The 12,897-nt window shown below is 47.1% G+C and overlaps 2 protein-coding genes across 2 annotated transcripts in view; one reads left to right on the forward strand and one right to left on the reverse strand.

The window, feature by feature from the left end:
- Positions 1 to 12,897, reverse strand: part of TTC17 (tetratricopeptide repeat domain 17) — a 115,257-nt gene that overhangs the window by 1,886 nt on the left and 100,474 nt on the right. Inside the window, exons 23-24 of the mRNA XM_075545857.1 lie at positions 7,782 to 7,901; positions 3,084 to 3,227 (exon numbers count right to left, since the gene is read on the reverse strand). Coding sequence (XP_075401972.1) covers positions 3,084 to 3,227; positions 7,782 to 7,901 — 264 coding nt within the window. The remainder of the gene's footprint in view (positions 1 to 3,083; positions 3,228 to 7,781; positions 7,902 to 12,897) is intronic.
- LOC142444703 (ubiquitin-like FUBI-ribosomal protein eS30 fusion protein) lies at positions 8,436 to 8,909 on the forward strand. Its single transcript, XM_075545860.1, has one exon. The coding sequence runs from the start codon at positions 8,498 to 8,500 to the stop codon at positions 8,897 to 8,899; it is 402 nt and encodes a 133-aa protein (XP_075401975.1). The 5' UTR covers positions 8,436 to 8,497; the 3' UTR covers positions 8,900 to 8,909.

Here is a 12,897-nt window from a genome sequence, read left to right on the forward strand (position 1 = left end):
ACCCATTGAGTGAGTTCGGTGTGTGCAAACGGAAACAATGGAGAGATCTACCGCGGTGGCTGCTGTTTCTGCGGTCGATCGTCGGCCTTCTCCAGCCAGATGGTTTCCTTGTACACTCCTGTGGATGGTTTCTCCCTGTGGGGCCTCCTCTGCAATAGCCCTTCTTACAATGAGATCCATCTGCGAGGTGCTGCTTTCCTGGGGACACTGTCCCCAGTGGGGTTACCAGGCTTCACCCCGAGCTCGTGCTTGCTCTGGCTCCGATGGCAGCATGTATTCGACAGGATCTCACTCAGACTCGCTGTCATTGGCGGGTCCAGACTCACAGGCCAGCGTAGAGCTGCCCCTGGGGGGGTTCAGAGACTAACTCTCCAGGGGGCAGGCAGCTTTGTCTTTCTCCCTTCCAGTGGCTGCTGGTTTCAAACGGCTGATCTTACGATTTTGCAGCCCACCACGTAGTCCCTGCCACAGATGTTTCATTCCTCCGAGAGCGGACCTAGATCCTGTTTAGACCTAACACGTTGGTATATTGCGGTGCAAACTTCTTGTGGAAAAATCCATGCAGCCTTTTCCTAAGACAAATTTCCCACAAACTTTTTGAAGATGGCTCCTCATATACTGTAACCTCTTATTTCTTGGCAGCACCTCAGTCTCCGAAAGCTAGTGACAATTCTGCAGCCTTTCCCCAGGGTCTGAGAAGCACTTTGCGGTTGGGGCATGGATGAGGACGTGACTTTACTCCAGAGAAGAGAAGATCATGGGCAGAGTTGAAGAACTCAGGAGCGGCATTGGTTCAGCTGTGTACAAAGGTAGCCCACACAGGAATACTCATGGTCGCAGTGAACACGAACGGAGGCTGCGGAGAGCTTCCTATGAGCCCGGTTCACGGTCAGGTGCTCGACGCGACAGTTTGTTGAACCCTGACGGAGTCTACCTAACTTCTATCCCCAGGCCTGACGCACTCATGACATAGCGGCCTACATTTTCTACTGTTGCTGGATGGACGGGAGTGACTTGTAAATTTGAAAAGTTTTTGTTTCCCCCCAACTGTTTTATTGATGTACAATTTATACAAATCAGTGATTTAAAGATAGTGGTGCAATCAAGACAACAATCAATTTTAGATCATTGGATTTTTCCTGGTATCCAGTATCATTAGCTCATTTCCCCCCAACCTTCCCTGTCAAAAGCCTGAGGAGCTATTCATCTAGTTACTGTCTCTATAGATTTACCCAGCCTGGATTTCACATAAAGAAAATCAAATATACAAAAACGCCCTACAACAACAAGCTAAAATACGGAAAAACCTCAATCCAAAAGGAAGTGGAAAACAATTAAAAAAAACTAGGGCAAGTTGAGGGAAAGTCCTGAACATGTTAAAAACATTCTTCTTCGCCTACTAAGTAGAATACTGAAGCTGTCAGGGGTTTGGTTTACGTGGGTCCACCCTTGGCATCCATGGACGCGTGAGCCAAGAACCCAAGAGCCGTCATTACACTGGACAAACCTGATGCCAACGACCTCCTTCAGGTGTGAAAGGCCAACATGGTTCTTGGAGGACTAAGGTAACCAAGTCATGGTCTTTTCAATGCTGCACGTGCTATGGAAGCTGGACAGCACGGAAGACCAAAGACGGATGGCCCTACATGTTCATGGTGGTGCAGATAGTAGATGCAGCGAGCAAATCAGCCTGTGAAGAAGCACAGCCGGCGGCTCCATAGAAGTAGGGTGCTGAGACTTGATCTCATATACTTTGAACACGTTACTAGGAGGGCCCCCCGGCTGGGGAAGGATGCCATGCTTGCTAAGATACACTGTCAGAGAAAAAGAGGAAGACTCCCAGCAAGGTGGACCGACACAATGCTTGTGACAATGGGCAGAAACACAGCGACTATGATGGGCTGGGCAGTGTTTTGTTCTGTTGTACACAAGGTCTCTGGGAGTCGGAGCCGCCGTGATGGCCCCGAACAACAAGAAAAAGCCTGTAAAAAGATCCACATGATTTGGGAAGGATGATGGCCATATTGCAGGTGCTCCCTTGAGTCGAGGCTGAGATTCCTGTAAGACCCAAAGGCAGCCAGTGAGACAGCCCGTAGAGCGAAGGAGACGGGATTTCTTCTGCGGCAGCAGAGCTCACATTTGTGGGGCCACAAATAGGGGGTGCCATTCTAAGCAACGAGGAGGGAAAGCTGCACCTGTGGCCCTCCTCACCCAGCCAGGGTGTCCCTTCTGCCTCTAAGTCACAGGTGAAGTGTAGAGCCTGGGCCCAGTTTATGAACTTTCATTGAGAGGATCTGGGCAGTGGCCCACACGTGACACCAAGTGGGAGGCATGACTCTTGGTTAAAATTGGTGGTGACAGCTTCTGGTGACCCCTGAAAGCAGTTCCCATTTCTGAGCAGAGGAGCATTCGGGGCGACTGATGGCTCTGCTGTCGTCCTCTCTGGACATGATATCCCCTGAAAGCGGTGGCCTGCCCTCACTCACTGACGATGTGGTGGGCACCTGCGGTGAGCACCCGCCGTGGGCGGTGCCCCCGCTGTGCCGCGCGGAGAGAGAGGAGAGCTCTCCCATAAGGGGCCCATGGTCTAACCGCAGAGATGGGTCTTTTAACAGAAAATTATAAAGCAAGGTGACAGGGATGGAGAGAACTATGCCCAGGGCACCACGGATGCCTTGCCCGATGTGGGAGTAAGCGCGCACGGATGTGTGCTTGTCGCTGGGGAGCGTGGACTCGGGTCTCTGGACTGGGTGAGTCTCCAGGACACGGTCAATCTGACTCTACCAACAGCGTTACGGTCGCGGTCAGTAACAGCACGCTACAAATACTGATGGTTTTCATTGCACTTTTCCCCTTGCTTTCTTCCTCTTATCTCCCAGCCTCACCCCTTCCCCAGAACCACTCACCTATCATTACCTGAACAAAACCCTCAAGTCCCTTAACGATAAAATATACTCTTGGCAGAGTTAGCGATTTTAGCCCTAAAATTGACAAGACACCGAGGGGCACTGCCATCTTTCCAGCAGGTTTGACGTCAAGGACGATGTCCCATGGAGAGAAATGTGCTCACACCCCCGTCTCACCATTGCTACATAGACATTGCCCAGTGTGAAGTGGTTCACGGCAAAGTGCGGCGCGATCTCTACTGCCATGGTGGCTACTATGACGGCATCGTTCCAGAGCTTGGCGTTGTGCAAGATGTTGGCCAGGCTGATCAGGGGCACGTCCTGGGGGAGGGAAGGAGAACAGAGAGATTAGAGATGCTCTGAGTTACCGTTCTTGGCTTTCGTGATCATAAAGAACAGAGCAGTTGCTTCCTGTGAAATCCTACGTTGGCGAACCTCAAAGTCGGTGTCTAGACAAGGAATGTGTGTCGGGGGGCGGGGTGGGGGGAAGCCAGTGCACGGGGTCTTTTGTCAAGTAAGTCTTTCCTCAAAAAACAAACAAGATGAAACACACTGGTGGCAGTAAGCAAACCAAGTGCTTGAGTGAAGGAGGTGACAAACATCTGCAGACAGACAGCTCATCTCACTGAAGACTGGTCTAAGAAGTTTGAGGACAAACACCTGCCCACAGACCCATTTGTAATCTCTGGGCACCGCTTACCTCTGGCAGTTATCAAACTCAAGGGCTACCCTAGCTCACTGGCCATTTCTGTAGCATTTTACTGGAACACAGCCACGTCTCTTCTCTTCCCCGTGGTCTGTGGCTGCTTCTGCGCTACAGCAGAGAGCCCCTGGCCAGTAGAAGATCAAGTTTGCCAACTCCTGGTCTACAGAGTCGCTGGGGCCCTCTATCACCTCACAGCATGGAGCCCAGAATGGTGACCAAACAAGTGGCAACCTCCCCTTCATCAAAAGTATGTATTTCCTTTAAGTGCATTACTCAAGTGTCTGCTCCCCACTTCACTCCCCACTGGGTTCTCTAGGCAACAAAGAAGACGCCATCCTCACGCTGGATGCTTACGTTGGAGCCCACTGTGGCAGGTCACTGTGTCATCACATCTCCACAAGGGCCTTCCTCCATCCTCTTTGCCATCCCGTTACTTTACCAAGCACGATGTCCTTCTCCAGGGACTGGTTTCTCCTGACATGTCCAAAGTCACTGAGATGAAGCCCTGCCATCCTTGTTTCTAACGAGCATTCTGGCTGTACTTCTTCCAAGACAGAGCTGTTTGTTGTTTGACTTCCAATATTCTTCACCAACACCTTTATTTCAAATGCACCAGTTTTTCAAGGGTCTTATTTACAGTTCAACTTTCACATGCAATTGACAACTCCACAGCTGGGGCTAGCCGTATCTTAGTCCTCAGAGTAACATCTTTGCTTTTCAACACTTTAAAGAAGTCTTGTGCAGCAGATTTACCCGATACAACGCATCCTTGAATCTCGACTGCTGCTTCCATGAGCATTGATTTTAGAGTCAAGCAAGACAAAATCCTGGACAACTTCAATCTTTTCTCCATTTATCATGATGTTACCTATTGGTCTATTTGTGAGAATTCTGATCTTTTTTTACATTATACTGAAGGATGCAATCCTTGATCTTCATCAGCAAGGGCTTCAACTCCCCTTATTTTCAGCAAGCAAGATTGTATTGAGTATCACAGCTAATTAACAAGGCTTTCTTTCTCCAATCTTGATAGCGCTTTCTTCATATAATCGAGTTTTTCACATTATTTGTTCAGAGCACAGATTGCATTAGTGAAAGGATTCAACCCTGACACACACCTTTCCTGACTTTAGTTCCCTTGTTCTGTATACACAGCGGCCTCTTGATCCATGTACAGGTTCTGCCTGAGCACAATGAAGTGTTCTGGAGTTCCGTTCTTCTCAAGGCTGTTCCTAGTTTGTTACGATCCACCCAGCTGAATGCCTTTGCATAGTCAACGAGACCCAAGTAACCCTCTTTCTGGTATTCTCTGCTTTGAGCCAAGATCCATCTGTTATCAGCAATGATATCCCTTGTTCCACGTCCTCTTTTGAATCTGGCCTGAACCTCTAGCAGCTCCCTGTCCATGTACTGCTACAACAGTGTTGGATGATCTTCAGCAACATTTTAGTTGCATGTGATAGCAATGATATTCTGTAGGGTCACCTTTCTTTGGAGTGGGTACACATAGGCATCTCTTCTAGGCAGTTGGCCAAGTCGTTGTCTTCCAAATTTCCTGGCATAGAAGAGTAGGTGCTTCCAGCACTTCATCAACTTGTTAAAACATTTTAGTTGGTATTTCACTGATTCCTGGAGCCTTGTTTTCTGTTAATACTTTCAGTGCTACTTGGGCTTCTTTCTTCAGCATCAGTGGTTCTTGTTTGTATGCCACCCCTTTAAATGGTCAAAAGTCGACTAGGTCTTCTGCACAGGGACTCTGTATTCTTTCCGTCTCCTCTTTGATGCTTCCTAGATTATTTAAGATTTTGATATTCCAACTCAAGACTTGAAATTTTTTAATTCTTTCAGTGTAAGATATGCTGTGAATGTTCTTCCTTTTTGTTTTTCTAACTCCAGGTCTTTGAACCTTTTATTATATTATTTTACTTTGCCTTCTTTAACTGCCCTTTAAAATTTTCTATTCAGTTTTTTTGACTTTAAAATTTCTTCCATTTGCTTTATATACACTACAACTAAGAGTATGTTTCAAAGTTTCTTCTGACATTCATTTGATCTTTTCTTTCTTTTCTTTTTAATGACCCTTTGCTTTCTTCATGTCTGATGTTCTTGATGTCATCCCATAACTCATCAGTCTCTGTCAACTGAGTTCAATGCATCATATTTGCTCTTGAAATGTTCTCAAAATTCAAGTGGAATTTATAGGTAGAATTTTGGCTCTCGTGAACTTACTTTAATTTTCTTCAGTTTTAACCTGAAGTTAGATATGAGCAATTGATGGTCTGGTTCCTCAGTCAGCCCCTGACCTGGCATTAGCCGCTGATGTCGTCATCTCTTCCCACAGACAGAGGCAATCTGATTTTTGTGTATCCATGTGGAGAAGGCCACATGGACAGCCACTGTCTGTGTTGTTCAGAAGACATTTGCTAAGTAGAAGCTGCTGGTTTTGCCAAATTCTAGCATCTGATCTCCAGCTTCACTTCTATCACCAAGATCATAGTTTTCAACAACAGTTCCTTCCTCTGTTTCCAGCCTTTGCATTCCAATCACCAGCAATTCCCCACGCATCTTGATTTCAGGTTTCATCAATTTTAGGTTGCAGACGTTGGTAGAATTCTTCAAATGCTTCCTCGCTAGCTTTTGTGGTTGGTGCATAAATTTGACTAAAAGTCGTATTGCTTAGATCCTTGTATGCAAAGATATATGATCCCATCACAGCATTCTACTTCAAGAAAGGATAGTCCTTGAAATGTCCTTTCTGATGATGAACGCTACCCCGTTTCTCTTGACGGCGCCATTCCTGGCACAGTAATGCACGTGGTCTTCTGATTCAAATGGCCCCCGCCAGTCCATGTCAGCTCACGACAGCATCCTTATGCCTGCCACTTCATTTTTAACCACTTCTAATTTTTCTAGATTCATACCTGGTACTTGCCAAGATCCAATTATTAATTGATGTTTGCAGCTGCTTCTTCTCATGTTGAGTCCTGCCCGTCAGCAAACGAAGGTCTCGAAGGCTTTCCTCCTCCAGGCTTCACTCCATCCCTGCCAACAGGATCCACTCTCCTCTGAGGAGGCAGCTCTTCCTCAGTCACACGTGGAACACCTTCTGACTGGAGGGGCTCATCTTCTGGCGCCATCCCTGACAAGGTTCTGCGTCTATTCACTAGGTCTTCAGTAACTGACAATGTTTAGATGCTATACGTAGGATTTTTCAGTGACCAGTTTATTGCTTCTTCATAGTCTCAGTCTGGGAGCTCGGAAGAAACCTGCTCACTTTGGGTGACCCTGCTGGTATCTGAAGTACCAGTGACAGAGTGTTCACACAAGCCACCAAATATGACAGGCAGACAAGCAGAGGGAGCAATGAGTCGAACTCTGAGTCCCTTCCACTGTGCCAGTGTCGGCTGTATAAACAGCGACGGCAGTGGCTGTGCCCTTCACAAGAAGGTGTGCAAGGCTGTCAAACCCAGCACGTGTCGTGTGCACACAAATGGCTGTTCAGAATTGCACATTCTTAGCCAACCTCACTTTGGGAAAGCAGGTGACGCAGTGTTAGCCAAGTGCTATTTTCTTTCTCTTCCTTTCCTTCCTCCTAATCTTCCCACCCTCTCTCTGTTCTTTATTTTTTGGAAAAGGCAAAGTCCGACATAGACGACTAAGCATTGGTCAATGTTGAAGAAATAGCAATTTACTTTCTGATCGGTGTCTGTCCCTGGAAACGAGCTCAAGTCAGGGGTATAAGCCAAATAAGGATAATATGCCTCTAGGCCTTGGGGATAAGCTACATCCAGAATGACCTTGGGGAGATGGTCAGCATGGGTCAGTCTGTGTGTTGTGCACTACATGGCTCTGGGGGAAAAGAGGAGGCTTTCTAGGCCTGTAAATATGACTTGGAATTGACTCCATGACAGGGAGTTCAAACGAGAGGTAGCCGTGAAGGAAGGGGTGTAAAATGATGTAATGTCAGACAACGATCTTGAAGGCCTTCCCTCAAGTTCCAACACACTGAGGTTGGGAAGACACAGTGGTGGGTTCAAGTTCAGGCTTGTTGCCTTTCGCCCCTTTCTTACGGCTGGGTGTGAGGAAGGCTAGTTAAAATCCCAAGATAAACCAATGGGTAATGAAAAGGATCACGGGCCAGAAATTCAGCCCCTCTGAGTCACGCCTACCTTCATTTGGTGTGGCGCGTAGTGGAGAGCCTGGCGGAGACAGTCAATTGCTTTCTTTCCTTGGCCTTTCACTCGCCAGTAGAGGGCCGCCATGCTGGAAAGCACCCAAGAGGTCTGGTTCTACGGAGGAATAACACACGGTATACTCACAGGAAGGAGAACATTAGGAACCAGAGCAACCACCATTGCTGGGGTAAATACTAGGCCCTAGCACTCTGTTCATCCTCTTACCAACTCTCAGAGAAATGCCCTAGGCACTCGCTCCTACCATTATAGCCTTTAGTAGGTGAGCAGACAATTCAGAGCTGTTAACTATCTTGCCCAAAGCCACTGAACTACCACTTGATGTACATGTTTGTTTTTTTTAATTGAAATGGAGGCAACTTTTTGAGCAGGCATTTATTGTTTCAAGAACCAGAACGTAGAGCCAAAGTTATACAGTCCCCGCTCTCCATCCTTGTGTCCCCTGTGTAAACACTAGCTTGAGATCTTATACAGCCTTCTTGTGTGTCTTTGCAATACACAGGCCAGTATGAGTCCACCCCTTCTTATATGACATACCCTGTTATTTCTGTACGCAATAACATCTGCACTTGGTTTTTCACTGAATGAGATACTTTGGAGTTCTTTCTACTTCAGTGTATAAACAACTTCCTCCTCTTTCTCGCCTCCATCTTCGCCGCAGCCGGAGCAGGCGCTACCTTTCAGCCGCCATTATGCAGCTCTTCGTCCGAGCCCAGGGGCTACACACACTAGAGGTGACCGGCCAGGAGACGGTCGCGCAGATCAAGGCCCATGTAGCGTCGCTGGAGGGCATCGCCCCCGAAGACCAGGTGGTGCTTCTGGGAGGCTCTCCTCTGGAGGATGGGGCGATCCTGAACCAGTGTGGGCTGGAGGCCCTGGCTACTCTCGAAGTAACTGGCCGCGTGCTTGGAGGCAAAGTCCATGGTTCCCTGGCTCGTGCTGGGAAAGTGAGAGGCCAGACTCCCAAGGTGGCTAAACAGGAGAAGAAGAAGAAAAAGACTGGCCGGGCCAAGCGGCGGATGCAGTACAACCGGCGTTTTGTCAATGTTGTGCCCACCTTTGGCAAGAAGAAGGGGCCGAATGCCAACTCCTAAAGCCTTCGAAGCCCTGGCTTGCTGATAATAAAGCCGTGTCGCTCCCCCCCCCAAAAAAAAACCAACTTCCTCATTCTCCTTAACAGCTGTGCACGTTTGCATCAGGCTATCGATGAATACTTCTCCCCACTCCTACCAAATTTTAGTCACAAAAGATGCTGCAAAAAACTTCTACGTTAAGCATGCATGTGTCCAAGGGTTTGCAGCACATGGTTCTAGATATGGCCTCGCTCGAGGGTTATGTCCTTGTTACTTGCCAGCTAGCGTCACTTTACCCACCACAGGCATGTTTTAGGAAACCAATGGTCTATCTATCAGCTGCACTTCACGCTCACCACTGTGCCATGGCTTTGTGCACATTTTTCTAGGGTGATCACTGGTCAATAAGAACTTAAGTAGCCAGATTTTAATCTCTCCAATTCACCCAAAAAATTCTTTTCGGTATCCGGGAAGATTATTCATCTGTGTTTTGGTATTTGAAGGAATGCTCTTGTTGGTCGTATCATTTTTTAAATGTGAGTTTTGGGGAAGGGAGATGGCAAGTTAGATTCTCACTGAACAGTTTCTACACCTGTTGTGGGGTGACATTGGCTGTCCTCCCCACGTTCATCACTTTGCTTCTGGCTGTTCCGTTTCCACAGCTGTAGCTTCCTGTCTCCCCGTCCCTTCTTGCTCATCTTTGGTCTCGGGCAGGGGTCGGCAAGCCTTTGAGATGGAAGACATTCCTGCTCCTCACAACCATTTCAAAATTAGTTGAGAGCCATCAAGATAGATTTACAAATGAAATCACCATTCTCTGAAGATCCTTTACATTTTTTTCCATTTTACTTCAGAGTCACAGGTTGCCGACCTCTGGTCCAGAGTAAAGGGTGACCGCTAGGTCTCACCTAGGTGACTGCTCTGAGAAACATTCTATTTACGGGGAGATTTATGAGTAACTGCCTTTCAGCTGGAGGTGCCTCCCAGGAGTGGTTTTGAGTTCTGAGTCTGCCAGGGGGACAGTCTTAGGACTGAAGTTCATCTTTCAGTAGTTTCTTCAAGAAGGGCTCCTGGGAACAGGGTACTTTCAGATGAAATACGCTCACAACGGTGTGTCTGCTGCCTTCACACCTGAAGGACAGTGTGGATGGCTATAAAGCTATGGGGCATTCTTTTCTTTCTTGATTAATTTGTGCCACTCCACCAACTCTTGGCCTAGAAAGCTGTGGCCGAGAAGTCTGAAGGTGACACCTAAGCTCCCCACTTAGTGACTTCTGAGCCCTGAGATCGGCTTGCCCCCAAAATGAATTCTTTTCATTTTTGTAAAATTATCTTTATCTAAGGAGCTTTGATGTACAAACAGTAATGCACTTAGCTGCGCACAGGAAGGCTCAACCCCAGCAGACAGCTCCGTAGGAGACACACGGCCACCTGCTCCTGTCGAGACTGCAGCTTAGACCACCCTAGGGGGCATGGACTTGGGGGCACCAAACAACAAAAACCCGTAAGTTCCGACCTGGTGTCTCTTTCTGGTAGATTGCACCTTCTTTCCGTCATCCTGTATGTATTCGCTTTTACATTTTGAAGAACATCTTCTCAGGTGAACCGTCCATTTCCTATTGGTTTCTGGTGTTCTTGTCTCCTCCTGTGCCTCAGGTGTATTAACATGTAAGTTTAGAATATCCAATGCGACACTCTTTGGACCGTGAAGAGATTGCTTGCAAGTTTGTTCTTGGTTTCAATTTGTTCCTATGTTATGAGTTTCCTGTATACCTTTCCCCTCCTTTTTGTCTTTTCTTAATTTTTTATTGCCCTTCCCGCTTTATTTTGCTTTTTCCTAACAGGTTTGGAATTTAGGCGATCTTTTTCATGGTTACTTTAAAATGTTTTACTTACCATATTTAGCTCAGCAAAGCCTCAAGCTAAACCATATTGTAACTCACTCTTCCAGAAGAATAAATCTTGGAGCCTCTTAATTCTGATAATCACACTCTGAAATGTGCACATTTTGTCCAGTATTTCAGTTTTGTCATATCTTTTAAAGCTTCACAAGTGACTGTCCGTCCCATCTACAGACAATGCTTGCTTGGGTTCACACACCCATCCAGGCCTGGCGTCTGCTCAGCGCCTTTTCCTACTTTTGATACGGCATCGACAGAGGTATCAATAGGGCAGGGCTCTTGGGACAAACACTTTCAGTTCTTTTATCTTGACGTGATTTTATTTTTACTCTTGTTGGGTACACAATTCTGGGGTGTCAGATGCCTTCTATAGTTGCCACTGAACAAGGCTGTCCCTTGAGCTACTATTCCTCTGTAGCTGATGTGTCCTTCCTGGCCGTCCTGAGGGTGGAGATCCTGATCCTCTTTACTAAGCCTTTGCTGAAGTAAGGGATGACAGGGTGGTGCAGCGGCAGTTAGGCTGCTCTTTCTCCATATTAAGCAATTGCTTTTCCGTATTAAACCCAGCGTTCTGCAACTGCTCTGTGGTAGGGTTCTGCAAACAAGTGCATTATGGGGCAGTGAGAGGTCCAAGGGGACTTCCTGTCTCCCACTGACCCGCTGCTCCCGCCAGTGTCCCAGCCCCCGGCCTTCAGTGTTGCTGCGTCTCCCCGCACTCTTCACAAGCACAAGTCCCAGCTCTCCAATCCCCTCCTGTGAACATCTAGATTCTGGAAACCCCAACTGCTCTCTTGGCTGCCCCATCCCCAGGGGAGGGAGCCACTTCCTGCAGTTGGCGCCTCTGGTTGACCTCAGTGTCTCCTTTGCTCTCGCCACTCTCCACCACAATGTAATAAGTTCTCTCTGTATTACATTTACTCTGCCGAACTACCTAATGGTTCTGTTTCCCTGACAGCATCTCAAAGAAAACAGATGCTTTTAAGATACCTTTGTCTTCACCATCAAGCAATGTACTATATATAGGTATCCATATTTTAGTTTTCCAGCTAAAGATACATGGTGCGCGCTTCCGGACTCTTGTCATGCCACTTACCCATCTTTGTGTTTCTGCAATATTCCAGGTAATTTCTTACACAAAGCTAGTGATATACTGATTCTATATTCACTGTGTGTCACCTATCTCATCAAGTCAGTGCCTGACTTAAAACACTTATTGGTGTGAGCCATCAAACTGATTTTGAGTTAGAGACCCGCCAGGACCGCAGAACTGCCCTCAGGTTTCTTTGTATTTAATCTTATGGGAGGGGATTTGCCAGGCCTTTCTTCCTGAGGTGCAGCTGGTGAGTTTGACTGGTTGATATTCTGGTCGGCGAACGGGCGCATAACCACTGTGTCACCAGGGCTGCATTTTATAGTTTGAGATGGGTCAATTTATTGTGATCTACCTGCTTTTTTTTCTGATGTGGTCTTTTCGATCACTTTTGTGATTGCCTAAAACATTATTTTTAATGTAAAATTTCAAATATGCATAGGAATCAGGACTATAATGAAGTCTCATGTCCTCCTCCTCAGCTTACATCAGTATGTCTGTCTCAGCTCATGGCCAATCTTGTTTCCCTTCTATCTCATTCACGCTAACTTACGGAGCGGGGAAAGAATACAGAATTATCGACATGTGAACTTCTACAAGAAGGCACACGGTGAGAACGTTCCTTACAGCTAGGAATGCTGACGCTGTGCCTTGTATACTTTGGAGGTGTTACCAGAAGGGGCCAGTCTCTGGAAAAAGACGTCAGGTTGGGAGAATAGATGGCAAACCAAAACAGAGACAGCTGGGGTGACTTTAATGACAGATGCAGACACAAATACTGTGAGGAGGGTGCCTGGCTGGGCAGCGTGCTGCTGCACCGAGTTGTGACGGGGGATGGGGTGGGGGGGGGAGAGAAACTCAACGGCACCGAACACCTGACACTTTGAAGCAAAAAGTCCAGGCTTCACTTGCAAATCCTTCATTATGGACTTAAAAAAGAAAAATAAACTTAAAAGAAAAAACCCATAAACTCGACGTCATACTTCCTGGGCAAGACTTTCCTCTGCCCTAACTGTATGCCCCTTCCT

Source organism: Tenrec ecaudatus, chromosome 4, assembly GCF_050624435.1.
Source record: "Tenrec ecaudatus isolate mTenEca1 chromosome 4, mTenEca1.hap1, whole genome shotgun sequence".
Classification (NCBI taxonomy): Eukaryota; Metazoa; Chordata; class Mammalia; order Afrosoricida; family Tenrecidae; genus Tenrec; species Tenrec ecaudatus.